Raw genomic sequence first — 16,270 nt, 5'->3', positions numbered from 1 at the left:
TAGATACACCCATCGAATATGCCAAATAATAAATATTAAAACTTTGTTCATTTCCTTAATCAAGTCTGTAATATGAATTGCTACATAATCATAATCTATAGAATGACATCATAAGACTCTCCATACCTTACCTTAGTTTGGTATATGTTTGTATAGACTAGACATGTTTGTATATTCAATATTTTACGTTAAAAAATTTTTGTATCTACAGATAGTTTTGTAGCCTCACGTGTGCCGAGGAAGACAAACTTTGATAAAATGAACGAAGGATTGAACAATAGACAAAATAGTATACGTTAATTTAGCATTGAAGAGAACACAAATTAAAAAAAATTCGTTACACGTGAGGTAGCACGCTTAACGTATAAAATGTATTAAGAAAAATGATAGGCCCAGTCGTTTTATTATCGGGTGATTTTGGGATTTATTTGAATTATCACCGGCATCAATGGATTGGTGCCGATTAATTGGTTTGAAGCAATATTTATATTTCATAATATTGAGACATTTTCTACTGTTCTTTTATGTAAAATACTTTCGGATAGTTTGTCTTGAAGCAACGCTCCTCAAGAAGGAGTGTTACTATGAACGGATCATCCTTAAAGGATGTCCGCGTTTTTTAAGAAATTCTCGAAGTACCTACCTTCCTATCTTCATACAAAATATAAAATTTTGTATGAAGCGACAAACTATACCTACGTCAATCTTTGTCGGACGTCCATTATGGATGTTCCCAAATAGGGTACTGAAACTGGACAGTGTATCGAACAAATTTTGGCACTGTAAAAAAATCTGGAAATGTGTTTCATACAAATTAGTACTCTATTTGGCAGCTGTCATTAATAGCACTTCTGCTTGAAGTGCATTGCTTGAAGCCTTAAACAAAGCGAAACAAACATTTCGAAGAGTGCGTGCGTGCCTTGAGATTGACAGGTTATTTTCACAGGAAAATTATTCGGTAAAAAAGTCAAATCCTTAATAGAATTCATTGGTTTCATAAATTTTTTCAGAAAATTGTAATACAGTTGTCTATAAGCGAATGAACTGTGAAGACATGTGCTTCAATTTTTGGACTTTGTTTGATAAAAATAAGTGGTTGTTCAGGTAGTAATTTGATAGAAACAAGTTTTTTTTATAATAGTGCGGTGTTGGTTAGATTGTTTTCTTTTGAATTAGATCGGATGAGTGTTTTATTAGTGTTTTCATATATTTGTAAACTTTAGATATTTTTATAAATATTTTGAATGAGACTTGTTTGTGTATAAATGCCGTCAACGGTCGTTGGATAAAAATTTCTTATTGAGCGTTGATTGAATGGTAGATGTTGGAGGATGTCATTTGGGTTATAGATTATGAGGAATGAAACGTAGAGTGATTGAGTCATCTTCAAATATAGATTCACGTTTTAGGTGATTATTTTAATTTTCCTGACACGTGAAGTATTAGGGTGAAGCGTAAAAAAAGTACTTTTTCATGAGATAGTAACGGTGATAGCGGAAGGATCGATTGTACAATTACATTTTTACATTTATACTCGTTGATCGTACTATTACAACTTTTCAGTTATTCAAATTGATAAGCACCAAGACACTGCTGAAGAATTATTCCCGATGTATTGCGTAATTTACACGTTTATTATCGTAACACCTCTGGTTTCGTCTTGTAACATATATGGGTCGAATGGTTTAAATGTTTGTTCAATTTTTTTCTGGTAAAGCTATTTAGTTAAAAGAATGCTTTGTTTAACTGCCAACATTTGGGTGGTCAAGAATTTCATACGTATGACCCGAAAAGTGCAATACGAAAAATACTATTCGTACCACGGACTAGCGTTTTTAGCGTATTCGTACTTCTCACACGCTAAAAAAAGACTTTTAGTCCTAGGTACGAAATGTGAAATGTTGCACAAAACCATTCTTTCTACCATTTGTACCATTTACTAGGTAAAATGTTAGTAAGCAAAATGACGACAAATTTCTGTGATATTTTGACGAGATTCTATTAGAATAATGATTTTTGTGATAATCCATTGAAAATGCCAGCGAATTTTTGGCGAAATATTTGGTAAATAAAAGCAAAATTGAGTTCACGAGTAACAACAAATTTTCCCACAACTCATTCACCATTAAAAAATTCAATCTGTTACTTCTTTGGTTTAATGTACTTGATAAGAAATCTAGTACTTCATTTTGCTGCTTAGAAAACCCAAAGTTCTTTCAGAACTTTGAGAAAACCCTCGCTACAGACCATTTTGACGTCATTGTCAATAATCTTTGTATTAGAATTTAATTAAGCTGGTCCACTTATCCTAACAAAACTGTTTATAAGGGTGAAATAGTTACGAGCACGCGCGTGGTAGTGATAAAACCGTATAAAGACGTATAAGTTTGTATGCCAGAACAGATGGAAAACAGTTTTGACGTACACTGTCAAAAATTCGTTTCAGTTTCTCGTTTAATTGTTACACATATGGTCGACCTACCAGCTGTATTGGCTTGATTTGTCTTTCTGTGTGAAGCCAACTGTTTTAAGACCAGTATGAAGTGTTCAAACACTATTTCTGGTGAGGCCCATTTCTGAAGGTTTTCAATAGCACTAAGTACTTTTGGTGGTGTCTATTCTTAAAGAAATTTTGTGCTTATTTACCCCAAAAATGTTCAACTAATTCGGCCTTGGTAAGAAATGATATCATTCGGTGTACTACTTTTTTTTCAACGACTTGACCAAAAACAGAAATTCCAGATAATGTGTATGTATCAATAGATTGTATGGTTGGACACGCACTGACTCATGCCATCCAAATGTTCTAAAACGCATGTAACACGTGTTGTTAAGCTACCAAAAATTTAATAATTCGTTATCGGTGTAACATACATACACGATAAAATAGCAGTCAAAAGTAGGTATGGCTTCCCGTATAGATAGTTGAACGCGAAATTTATTTATTTTTAAATTTTGTATTGAGTACAATTAACGATGTATAACACAACAAGCCCCTCCGAATGACCAATAGCGATAAAGATAATGTTCATAGGCGCCTGTTATACGTACAAATTTGTTGATGCTTTGTTGGACGATGATCCAAATTCGGAGCAGAAAAAGGAAACGTTTCCTTCGAAAATATTTTTTATGCGAAGCATAGCAAATTTTGGTTTTAGAACAGACACGTTAACCAACTCAGTTAGGACAATGTTTTCGAGTACCTATTTCAAGTATCCAATGAAATTTAAGTTTATTTTGGTGATGACAACAATTAAGTTGAACACGTTTTTGTATACTCAGAGATAACGCAACACATATTCGAAAAAAAAGACTATTTGATTAGCACGTTCTGCAATCAAATATATACTTAACATAACCAATCTGATCATTCTTTCGTTTTATCAGCTAAAAAAGTTGAACAGCCGTTGCAGATAGACGGAACCAGTGATGTGTAGAATTCCGATAATCGTTCCATCAAGTTGTGTTAATTCAATTCGTAACATTTGTGTTTAATTTAGTCGTTACAAGAGTGGCAAGTGGACGTAGCGGCTTTAGAGATCGTACATTGAACTTCTTGAAGCAAATTTGCAGTTTCGAACGAATGTGTTTTGTAAATACGATTTCGGTGCTTAGGGGCTTAGCAAAAACTGTCGTGCCTATTCTTTACTATTAAAAATATCGATTGATCTTTGCCACAAAATACAAATCTTATGCAGAAGCCGTAAATTTTAGCAAAATGAAATGTAAATCTTACTTCCATTCGATTTCAGTTATTCACATTGACTTTATCTTCAATTATTATTTTCAGATCTAATGTGCAACAAAATGAAACCATTAGCAATGGAACCATCGCCGAAAATGGTAAAAAATCTCTCGTTTTGAATCGAAAGGCTGTGAAATCCATCTCAGCTATGTCAACGAAAGCCCAAACTGAATTGAGTGCAATGATAGCAGTCAATGACTTTCATCGTGAATGCTGTTCGCGCAAAGTAAATGAAGGTGAATTTGATCCGGTGAAACATTTCTATCCTCGCGTCGTGAATGCCGAAATTCACTCCTTGATCGAAACATTTTTGTCGATGGGCAATGATCGCATCGTTGCACGCTATACAAATCTGAATCCTCGAGTCAAACCAGAAGTTTTGAAAAACATTCTCTCCTACATTCCGAGCCACTTCCAGTGGGCGGGTAAGTGCAAACAGTGAATTCAATGTCAGAAAGGGTTCAGTTTAAATTTTTCTTGGAAGGTTCGGACTTATTTAACGTTACCACTGCGTCTGGACAGAGGCAAATGATCGTAATCGAAACAAACTCCTGCCCTTCCGGTCAAAAGTCAATGCCCTTTATATCGAAAACATGCGAAAGCAATGCCCAAGGTGGTTATCGCCGCGTTATTGAAGCTGCATTTGAGAATCAGCTATCGAAAGCCGATCCTAGTTTGGGAGGTCTTGCAGTTATTTGTGATAAAAATATGATGGAATGCAGTGGGTATGCAGCTGTTCTAGCTGATGTTGCCAAAGAAAAAGTCTGGATCTGCGAGTGGTTTATGAATGAAGCTGATCCAGACGCTAAATGGATTGATGGCGTGTTATATATTCGAGACTCAGAGAAAGGTAAGTCATCATTTTCGATAACAATGAGCTCGGGCTATTGGTCTTGTATGTTAAAACCAATGAATTATGAGTATCTGAGAGTTAGTACTTGTATGACGATACGCTTGATGTTCAAGATAGATTAAATGACTCAATTGAGTTTTCCTTTAATTTGCGTCTATTAGTTTGGCATCCGATACGAGCGTGCTTCCGATACCTTACGCAAAAGCCGTGGAATCGCTTTCCGATCAAGACAAAAACCATTGTTGTGAATGAAATAATAAGTTGCATTGCTGGTGGACGGAACAAAATTATGGCAGCCATAGCATATGACCAATACAACTCCGAGCTTGCGGGAACAGGTTTGAGTATTCGAACACCGCAAACGATAAGTAACGTTAACCGTTGCAAAATACCATTTTACATTAAATCAATGGGCGGACGGGGTGTGTTGAAGGTAACTTGAAATCACCTAATCGGTTTCAACGAAAATTTAACCATTGAATGATTTTAAAGGTACCATACAGTAACGCTGGCCAGGGTGTATACACAATCACAAATAAGATTGAGCTGAAGGATTTTATGAGCCAGAATTACCATTATGATAAGGCATGTAAACTAAAAAGGAAGTGAATGTATTCGTGCTATAATGCTTCATTACAATCAAACAGTTTCTCGTTCAATCTCTGGTGGGCAAGGCTGGTTGGTCCAGCAAAAACCGATCCAACAATTACTTCCATGTCGGAACAATTCCCAATACGAACAACAACATCTACGTCACTGATATTCGATTAATGATCACAGGTAAGGACCCCGATCATTACTTATTCAATCGAGTCAGATCAATGAAAGAAATCTTTTCGCCATTCAGGCAGCAAACAAGGATTCTGCCCTGTGTGCATATTCGCACGTAAAGCAAAAACTCCTTTATCTGCGGAACTTGATGCTGACATTAACAGCTGGGAAATGCTCGGTACAAATCTTTCTCTACAATCACACAATGGAACATGGTCAACAGATACAACGAGATTGATTCTAATGGATCAACATGATTTCAGTCAGCTCGGTTTAAGTATTGACGACCTGATTGACGCATATATTCAAACTGTGCTGGCAGTTACCGGTATCGATCGGATGGCAAAGAAACTGTTGGCTAACGGGGAATTTGACTATAAACTTTTCAAACGTTTAAATCCTGACAATGCTTTAATCGATGAAATTCGACAAGCAAATGGTAATCATTCCTTTACATTCATTCAAAAGTAGAAAAAGAAATTTATTTTTAAAAAACATTTTTAGGTGACGACATTCTCTCTCCACCAAAGTCTACCAGTTTTATGGAACGTTTCGGACCGAAACTAAATAGATGACTAAATTAGTTTATTGAGCAGAGATATTTTCATACGCACATAATAATGTGGAGCAAAGGGAAGCAAACAACTTCTAAACCTCCACGCGCCCAATTTTTTTTTCAAATAAATTTCTATTGAACAGTCGAAGTTTAAATTTTTAATCTGTTAGACATAGTCACTCATCGATAACAGGCGATGAACTCTGGATAACATCTAACTCATACAGTGAAACGGTTGCCTTAACGAATATGTGTGCCATTTTTAGCATCCCGAACAGTACCAAGCTGGACGAAGTTCTTCGACTTCAGTAGTGTTGCTCTTTCTCTTGACTTTATATTTTTTCATGTACTACCTGTTGTGTAGAATGAATTTCAATAGAAATTGTCCCATTCATCTAGAACTACTAAGAAGTTATGGATTTAAATAAAAGATATATGAAAGGTATATCAACAGAAACGATGCCACACATATTTTTAAAAGATCATCAATACTCAATTTATGGGACAGTACTGTCGTCGATTTATTTAGTGTTAAATTTTATTTTGTAAAGTGGATCAAGACTGAAACATTAAGACATCAAACTTAAAATTTTGCAGTATACGTAGAGAAAATAAAGTCGAATTTAGTTCCCGAGCATAGGTCGTAGCATACATTTTCTGACTGATTCAATCAAAAATATATCAAAATAGCGTCATCCATCGCTGAGTTAAATTTTATTTTGTAAAGTAGATCAAGACTGAAACATTAAGACATCCCACTTAAAATTTTGCAGTACACGTAGAGAAAATAAAGTTGAATTTAGTTCCCGAGCATAGATCGTAGCATACATTTTCTGACTGATTCAATCAAAATTATATCAAAATAGCGTCATCCATCGCTGAGTTAAATTTTATTTTGTAAAGTGGATCAAGACTGAAACATTAAGACATTAAACTTAAAATTTTTCAGTACACGTAGAGAAAATAAAGTCGAATTTAGTTCCCAAGCATAGGTCGTAGCATACATTTTCTGACTGATTCAATCAAAAATATATCAAAATAGCGTCATCCATCGCTGAGTTAAATTTTATTTTGTAAAGTAGATCAAGACTGAAACATTAAGACATCACACTTAAAATTTTGCAGTACACGTAGAGAAAATAAAGTCGAATTTAGTTCCCGAGCATAGATCGTAGCATACATTTTCTGACTGATTCAATCAAAATTATATCAAAATAGCGTCATCCATCGCTGAGATAAATTTTATTTTGTAAAGTGGATCAAGACTGAAACATTAAGACATCACACTTAAAATTTTGCAGTACACGTAGAGAAAATAAAGTCGAATTTAGTTCCCGAGCATAGGTCGTAGCATACATTTTCTGATTGATTCAATCAAAAATATATCAAAATAGCGTCATCCATCGCTGAGTTAAATTTTATTTTGTAAAGTAGATCAAGACTGAAACATTAAGACATCACACTTAAAATTTTGCAGTACACGTAGAGAAAATAAAGTCGAATTTAGTTCCCGAGCATAGATCGTAGCATACATTTTCTGACTGATTCAATCAAAATTATATCAAAATAGCGTCATCCATCGCTGAGATAAATTTTATTTTGTAAAGTGGATCAAGACTGAAACATTAAGACATCACACTTAAAATTTTGCAGTACACGTAGAGAAAATAAAGTCGAATTTAGTTCCCGAGCATAGATCGTAGCATACATTTTCTGACTGATTCAATCAAAATTATATCAAAATAGCGTCATCCATCGCTGAGTTAAATTTTATTTTGTAAAGTGGATCAAGACTGAAACATTAAGACATTAAACTTAAAATTTTTCAGTACACGTAGAGAAAATAAAGTCGAATTTAGTTCCCAAGCATAGGTCGTAGCATACATTTTCTGACTGATTCAATCAAAAATATATCAAAATAGCGTCATCCATCGCTGAGTTAAATTTTATTTTGTAAAGTAGATCAAGACTGAAACATTAAGACATCACACTTAAAATTTTGCAGTACACGTAGAGAAAATAAAGTCGAATTTAGTTCCCGAGCATAGATCGTAGCATACATTTTCTGACTGATTCAATCAAAATTATATCAAAATAGCGTCATCCATCGCTGAGTTAAATTTTATTTTGTAAAGTAGATCAAGACTGAAACATTAAGACATCACACTTAAAATTTTGCAGTACACGTAGAGAAAATAAAGTCGAATTTAGTTCCCGAGCATAGATCGTAGCATACATTTTCTGACTGATTCAATCAAAATTATATCAAAATAGCGTCATCCATCGCTGAGATAAATTTTATTTTGTAAAGTGGATCAAGACTGAAACATTAAGCCATCAAACTTAAAATTTTGCAGTACACGTAGAGAAAATAAAGTCGAATTTAGTTCCCGAGCATAGGTCGTAGCATACATTTTCTGATTGATTCAATCAAAATTATATCAAAATAGCGTCATCCATCGCTGAGTTAAATTTTATTTTGTAAAGTGGATCAAGACTGAAACATTAAGACATCAAACTGAAAATTTTGCAGTACACGTAGAGAAAATAAAGTCGAATTTAGTTCCCGGGCATAGGTCGTAGCATACATTTTCTGATTGCTTCAATCAAAATTATATCAAAATAGCGTCATCCATCGCTGAGATAAATTTTATTTTGTAAAGTGGATCAAGACTGAAACATTAAGCCATCAAACTTAAAATTTTGCAGTACACGTAGAGAAAATAAAGTCGAATTTAGTTCCCGAGCATAGGTCGTAGCATACATTTTCTGACTTATTCAATCAAAAATATATCAAAATAGCGTCATCCACCACTGAATTAAATTTTATTTTGTAAAGTGGATCAAGACTGAAACATTAAGACATCAAACTTAAAATTTTGGAACTAAATTTTATTTTGTTAAGTTACAAATTTAGTGATACTCTTCTTCAAGTAATAGCTGAAATGAAGTTAAATAAAAAATTGGATCAAAATCTCCGAAAAATCATTTAATATGATCTAATGAGACATATCGCCCTGGACTCAGAAATATTTTGAAGAACTAGTGGGATGCCTGCATTTGAATCGTCACTACTTTTTTACTGTTGTAATGTACTGCTCTTATCTTTCCAATTTTTTCTGAGGGGTAACGCACTTCATTTAGATGGTTTAGTTCGTTATTTTAATCTGTCTCACTTTTGGTAGAGAAATGTTTCCATTGTGGTGTGATGATTGCAGACAACTTTTTATAATTGAAAATGACCTTCATTCACAAGCACCACACACTTGACAGTGAATAATAATAGAAATGTACACCCTGTGTAGTTTGTGTTTCTTGTGTAATGTTTTTAACGGTTGTTAAGTATCTTTAGTATTCAGGGACTATCCTCATTTTTAGGACAAAAACTGTTGGCTCTCTTAAAGGTCTACATAAATATAAATATTGTGGTAATTCCTTATTTAACCACTATCTCACCATAAGTCGAAGATGTTGTTTGGATATAAATCGATTAAATTTTAATGTATTTTCGTAGTTAAAATCAAAAAATTGAAATCCAAAAATGAACAGAAACACTTTAAAAACCTGCCTGACTATTTGTATGGATTTTAATTGTCGATTCTTCCTTCCTTCCTTCCTTTTCCTTCACACTTCTTGGTCGATTCAGGTCAATTCTTGAAAGTAGAGTGATTGTAGAAGTGTTAACCTAGAAAATTGCTTAAAATGCCAAAATCCTGGAAAAACCATCATATAGAATTATGCAATGTCGGCTCAAAAACCCACTTCAGATCGATAAGTAAACCTTTCTAATTCTTAAATAACATTGAAATTTCTTATCTTGCACATTTTACCTTGTACTTGGCATGATGAGTCTTTTTATTATCGGTCTAAAAAGGTTATCTTCCCAATAATATACATATTTACAATCCACTACTGAGTGTTTGCAAAATTCAAAAAAGAAATTGATATTGGGCTTTTAGTGAATCTCTGTTTTAGAAATGTTTTAGTAATAAAATTTACTACAACGAAAATGGTTGATCCATCGCAAGTCACTAAAGTGAAGCTTAATAATGGCATTGAAATGCCAGTTATTGGTCTGGGTACTTGGCAATCACCACATGAGGACGTATACGAAGCTGTAAAAACTGCAATTGAAGTTGGTTATCGTCACATTGATTGTGCTTACTGTTATGGCAATGAGGTACCAGTTGGTCGAGCAATCAAGGATGCTATTTCCGAAGGAAAAGTGAAACGTGAGGATTTGTTTGTTGTTAGCAAAGTTTGGCTAACATTTTTCACTCGTGAAAGAGTACGCGAAGGATTGAAAAGGTCGCTAACTAATCTGGGACTTGATTACCTGGATCTGTATCTGGTGCACTGGCCGATTAGTTTTCAACAAGTCGATGAGAAAATCTTTCCAGCGGACGCAAATGGTCTAGCAATTGACGGAAAAGTGGATTACCTGGATACTTGGAAGGGAATGGAGGACGTCTTAAAGGATGGTTTGGTTAAATCGATTGGTGTATCAAATTTCAATTCTGAACAAGTTACACGCGTCTTAAATAACTCTTCGGTTAAACCAGTCACCAACCAAGTCGAGTCGCATCCATACTTAGCCCAAAAACAGTTGCTAAAATTTTGTCGGGAAAAGGGCATTCCGTTGACTGCTTATAGTCCATTGGGTAATCCGGGTTCAGCGTACAATACGAATCCGAACAAGAAAAATATTTTAAACGACACTCTAGTCTCTAAATTGGCTACGAAGTACAAGAAAACAGCTGGACAAATTTTAATTAAGTTCCAAGCTCAACGAGGTGTGATTGTTATTCCAAAGAGTGTTAAACGAGATCGAATTGTTGAAAATATTCAAATATTTGATTTTGAATTAAATGCTGACGAAATCACGGCACTGGAAAATCTCGATTTTGGCTATCGTTCGTGTCCCGGTGATCCTGGTGCAGATCTACTTCCGAATTACCCGTTCCATATTCCATACTGAGACAACCAAAAATTGATAAAATCTACAATGTCACTGAGGCCTGAATGATTGTAATTTCGTTTTGTGGAAAATAATAAACGAATCAAATTTTAGGTTCCACTTTCTTACTTTTTTTGTCATTTTTCGAAGAGTTGCAAATATCCTGAAAACTAATGGATGATCCTTTCTTTTATGGTGCTTCTCTACAGAATTTGAAAACCGACACATTTTCTGTTTTGTGTCGGTTTTCAAAACTTCGTAATTTGAAATTTTAATTCTAATTAAGTGTATGAAACACCCGATGAACTTGTTTAAGCCACAAATATAATCCAATACAACCCATATGACATCACATTGACACACCCTTATGCACGCAAGGGAACATTATCAGTATTAACCTGTTACAGACGGCAAGCATATGACCAGCATTGTTATCGGGTCTACTACTTCCATCGATCAAAGTATTTTTAATCGATTGATTTCAAATCTTGTACTTCAATTTTTTAACATGCATTTTACTATATAAATGACCATATTACCCAGAGCTTGTCATTATTTTTGTCTTCGTCCTTTATGTGGATTGAGAAACTGTGGTATGTAAGTAAAGGGAATGAAATTTTCTAAGTTTCGGGTGTAAATATGATTCAAATGAAACAGTCGACTAATACAAAGTATCTGAAGTAAAAATCACGCTCCAGTAAAATGTTACTTTGAGAGATTATGCGAGCCAAGATGAATGTGTCACATTTGTCAAGATACTAGTCATTTAGAATTATGCAATCAGAAAAAGTAACGGCGCATAAAATGCAATGATTAGTACATTTTCTAATCGTGTCTTATCGGTGTCTTATAGGCACAATGATAACAAGTAGTATTTCAATGTTTTGAATTATGATTTATACGTTTGGTTTGCGATATTAAGTTATACAATCGCTAAACCGAACTGGTGTGCATACGTTATTTTGCACCAGCTGGTCACATACAATTCCAAATGGGACCAGCTGGTGCAAAATAACTTATGCACACCAGTTCGGTTTAGCGATTGTAGTGTGGCAAGTGGAAATAATGTTTTTAGAGAGAATTTAATTTCGTCGATGGTTCATCGAATAAAGTCAATAATAGTCAAAGAACCTACTGTTATTGCTATCTAGTGACAAGAGGCTCCAAGACCGAGACAGGCTCCATGACCGAGACTCGAAGAACTTACATGATAAGTTTCTGTTCAACGTCAATTTTTTCAAAAACAAGAAAGCGGCGACAAAATAAAAATTTTCTCCACTAAATTGGCAATAGTCGGTGAGTGATAGGTATAGACCCCTTCGTCAACAATCATTTCGTTAATTTAAGAGACATGGCCACTTAGCTAACATTATAGTCCACATTTGTTCATTTAGTAAAATAGAGTTGGTTGTATCAGTTTGACCTGCTCTGACAGATCGATTAAACCGATCATTTCAAAATACATGTTGTATACGGGAAATGAGATTTTGTAAAAGGAAAATACACTCACTAAAGCAGCCGCTTGTGCCGAATCAGCAACAGGTGAACATCTGAACAGATGGTCGACAAGGACATAGGACAATGCCTTTGTGTTGAAAGCAATTCAAAGGCAAGCTACATACATATGTTGAGGTCATCTATGTGCGCACATAGCACATATAACTGTAGTAACACATTGTTCAGAATGTGTATATTATACAAGTAGAGTGTGTTTGTTGATCGACTGGTGAAGTTGATCAGCTGTTGCTAATTCGGCACAAGCGTCTACTTTAGTGATTGTAGGAATTGAAAATAAGAGAATTGATCGCTCAGGTGCTTTCTGTCACTCCTGTGATTTTGATTTCAGCCAGGTGACCATGTTTCTTAAGGCCAGGTTATGGTCTCATATATCGGACAGTCACAGATGTAAGCGATTAGAACCTGCGAAAAAAATCGTGTCAATATACCTAATCTGCGTCAGATTCAAACTCAGTTATTACATTAATATATCAATACATTTATTTTTACAAAAATTAATTATAATAAACAATAAAAATAGACATTCATACAGAATATGACATGTATATATGTGTGTGTGTGTTGTTTATTTATTTTTTATTTTTCTTTTAATTAGTATATAATGATTAATTCTGGTGGTAGAATTAATTACAATATTTTTGTTGTTGTTGTTGTTGCCTTTTAAATTATTTCTTTTTCTTATGATTTTTCGTATATACATTAAAATATATAATTTGTAATTTATTTTACTTTAATTATTTAGTGTTCTTTTCTTTTATCTAGTAAACGAAGAATAAATTAAATTAAAAGAAAAAATGTTTCGAGCATTTTACAATCGTGTTTCTATTTTAAAATAAAGATTTTTTTAGTGCTAATTGTTACCATGTCTATAGAAAATGAAACTTAAATTGCGAATGACAAAGTTCTGTAAAATGTGAACATACAATTTAAGCTTTAAGCAAATTTTAAAATTCAACATTCAGCAAGAATAAGTTCCCATGTTGATGGTGAAAAAAGAACACTCGAGTAAACGCGAAATAATAAATCGAATACAATGTGCATAACATTCGGAAAATATTTTCATAATTAACACGATGCAGCCCCGTAGAATTATTTTCATTTTTCTTGGGAGGATTCAGGTGAAATTTCTATGATGCTATACGAGTGTAGATGAGACCTAAATTTTCGACATTGGGACGGGTTTATGCTAGAACTTATATGACAGAACTGTGCAGAGGGAAGAAAATTTCGATTAGAAATTTTAATCTTTTGAATAATCCACAACAATTAATTTTGAGATATTAGAAGTTGTTACCAAAGATCAGATTTTTAGTATTCACCGTCATTTTATAATTTACGGAGAATAATGAGTTCTCAAGTAAGTTAAGTCGCAAACGTTGGGTAACATCTAAAGTTACAGTTAAAAGAGGTGGATTTTTTTTATATAAAAACCAGAAGATTAAAATTCGTATTCTGCTTTCAATTTCAGTTTTGAATTGTTATTTTCTCCTTCGCTCGGTCCGTCAAAATACGAAAATATTGCACAGCACGGGAGTATGTGAGACCGTCCATTGAGTATACATCCCTTCGATTAAATGATATTTTTTTTAACAGTTCATCTTTAACTTAAAATCGAAAGGATACGTGAGAGACAATATTTAAAAACAAAAATGCGGTCTGCGAAGTCTTTCTAATCTTGGTTGGTTTAAGTAATCATTTATATTCGTTTGTAATTTTATAATTGTAATTATTATTCTGCAAATATCTAGCTACGGTCGTGAAACTAATTTATAAAAGCGCATTTCAAATAAATAACAAGAAATTTTATTGTTAAAAATATGACGAAGATTTTTCATTTTCTTTTACTATTTTTATTCGATGACAATTTGTTTTTTCATGATTTTTTTTTTTAACTTTTTTTTGTAAAAAATTGCTTCATTTATTCAATTAATTCTTTTTTGTTTATTTATTCTTTACACAAATCCATTGCACATATTTTTTTTGTTTGTTTATGTTCTAGTATTTTTTGTTAATGACATTAAAAGACCACACACGGATATCTTCTTTCACATTTTTTTAATTTTTCAACTATAAAACCCAAGATAAAAGCTGTTTGTTTAATCCCTTCAGAATGAAATACATTTATTGATTAAATTATGATATTGTTTTAAGATCCTGTTTCTCTTCTCTTTGTTGATAAAAATTTGTTTAATCTAAAATAATTTATCTGTTCACACGGAATGTTTCAAATGCCCTTAGAGTAAAATACTAAGTTTTGTTGAACGATTTTCATTTATTTTAAATTGTATTCACATCCGGTGTTCTAAATGCGGGTATTTTCTGACAATATTTCAACATTTCGTAATCAATAAAACTTTTTCTTTAATATTTTCCACTTTTTTCTTTAATATAATTAACCATTACATTTAGTACAGCATATGATTTGTTTACGCAATAATTTTTAATTATATTTTCTTTTTTTCTCGTTAATAATTTAATTAATTGAAACAGTTTTTCATTTCATTTTCTTATTTCTTTAGGGTAATGTTAATCAAATAAAAAAAATTGGATTCTTTTCGAATTAAATGTGCACAGAAGGAAACGAAATTGTGTAAGGAAATTATATTGTTCAAAGTATTCACGATGAATTCTGCGTTCAAGGACTAACATCTCAATTAAACTGTTCGATAAGAAAATCTTCGTAAATCTCATTAAATGAGCCAGAGCATCCGAATTTTTTTATTAATCTTTTATAAACGGTATGCGTATCGCAAATTTAGATTCAATCTATCACTTCTTTTGATTTAAGTATCTCGTAATGCTTCATAACAAATCTTGCACTTCTTTAGTTTTGCTAAGTTTTAGTTTTTCAAAGGAATCCTAGCTACCAAGGCTGTAGTTGCAAAAGATTTTTTCAGCGACACTAACGTCAATGTTAAAATTTAAAAATATTAGGGTCGATAACCACTTTTCCTAATGATAAATAAACTAGCTAGCTATTATTGATGTTATTGTCAATAATCGATGGTCAGCCTTTCAAGAACGGTTGAATCTGCTACCTGCGCTCAAAGTAACGCCTAGCGTCTGAGTGTAAAAATTTTGAGTTTCACTATCAGACCACATTAGTTAGTGGTCATCATACTAAGTGACTTCTGCCTGGCTCGGCTTTCATATTGGCCAGCTGCAGAGAAAGCTTACGTTCGAACGGGCTAGTCTTATGAAATATGAAACTGGACCAGGTCAATATCGAGCGGAATGTAAATCACAGGCTTTGTCAATCTCAATGACAAGGACTGTGATTCGGGCGACAATGTTGCCTTACTCGCTATCATTATTCTGAGGCCTAAAGGGTTAGATTGCTTACTGTCCCAAAGATTAGCTGATCATTTTGGTAACTAATCATAGGGATCAGTTTACTCGCCTAGAGTGGTTCATGTAGAGCGTAAGGTAATAGGTTGAGAAGGAGATGAGGCTCTAAAAGAAGCTTCAAGATTTTATTGATGACAGGGTAGCACAAAGGATCCCTTGATCTGTGTGCATTGATCGGAAATGATCGATTCTAACTGAAGAAGTGTAGGGGTCATCGATTATTCTTGTTATTGCTGTCGATATTTCATGGTTACCTAACTTTGCAGAATCGTTCGTGATTAACGTTCAGATTTTTCGATTTTCTTTGACAGGATTTGATCGAAATGTTTTTGCATAACAGACTCGATTTGAATGCCATTAGCAGAATATACTTAAAATAGAACGAGTGGGTTTGAAGCTCAAAAAAGGTCGTCGATATTACAACTCGATAGGTCATCGATACTCACGCAGATCACGATAGGGACTATGTCTATTTTGTATTCGACGATTTAATTTTGAGAGCAGCTCAAATGACAGCGTGTT

The 16,270-nt window shown here is 33.6% G+C and overlaps 2 protein-coding genes across 2 annotated transcripts; both read left to right on the top strand.

Moving 5' to 3' along the window:
* The first annotated feature begins 1,039 nt into the window (after nt 1-1,039).
* On the top strand, nt 1,040-6,070 carry LOC119080951. The gene is made up of 8 exons (XM_037189580.1): nt 1,040-1,104; nt 3,791-4,170; nt 4,230-4,595; nt 4,760-5,031; nt 5,091-5,183; nt 5,246-5,378; nt 5,446-5,808; nt 5,874-6,070. The coding sequence occupies exons 1-8, from the start codon at nt 1,040-1,042 to the stop codon at nt 5,942-5,944; spliced, it is 1,743 nt and encodes a 580-aa protein (XP_037045475.1). The 3' UTR covers nt 5,945-6,070.
* Nucleotides 6,071-9,893: 3,823 nt separating this feature from the next.
* Nucleotides 9,894-11,002, top strand: LOC119080950 (aldo-keto reductase family 1 member B10-like). The gene has a single exon (XM_037189579.1). The coding sequence runs from the start codon at nt 9,935-9,937 to the stop codon at nt 10,901-10,903; it is 969 nt and encodes a 322-aa protein (XP_037045474.1). The 5' UTR covers nt 9,894-9,934; the 3' UTR covers nt 10,904-11,002.
* The last annotated feature ends 5,268 nt before the right edge of the window (nt 11,003-16,270 follow it).

The sequence above is a fragment of the Bradysia coprophila genome, unplaced genomic scaffold (assembly GCF_014529535.1).
Source record: "Bradysia coprophila strain Holo2 unplaced genomic scaffold, BU_Bcop_v1 contig_350, whole genome shotgun sequence".
NCBI lineage: Eukaryota > Metazoa > Arthropoda > Insecta > Diptera > Sciaridae > Bradysia > Bradysia coprophila.
Note: the sequence above shows the minus strand (reverse complement) of the source record. Positions and strands in the feature narration are given on the sequence as shown.

What these genes read in the sequence shown, in the direction of transcription:
- LOC119080950 (XM_037189579.1), top strand. Translation starts at nt 9,935, where the DNA reads ATGGTTGATCCATCGCAAGTCACTAAAGTGAAGCTTAATAATGGCATT.
- LOC119080951 (XM_037189580.1), top strand. Translation starts at nt 1,040, where the DNA reads ATGAACTGTGAAGACATGTGCTTCAATTTTTGGACTTTGTTTGATAAA. An exon ending in AAAAATAAGTGGTTGTTCAG is followed by an intron (nt 1,105 to 3,790) that starts GTAGTAATTTGA and finishes TATTATTTTCAG; the next exon opens with ATCTAATGTGCAACAAAATG. An exon ending in TATTCGATTAATGATCACAG is followed by an intron (nt 5,379 to 5,445) that starts GTAAGGACCCCG and finishes TTCGCCATTCAG; the next exon opens with GCAGCAAACAAGGATTCTGC.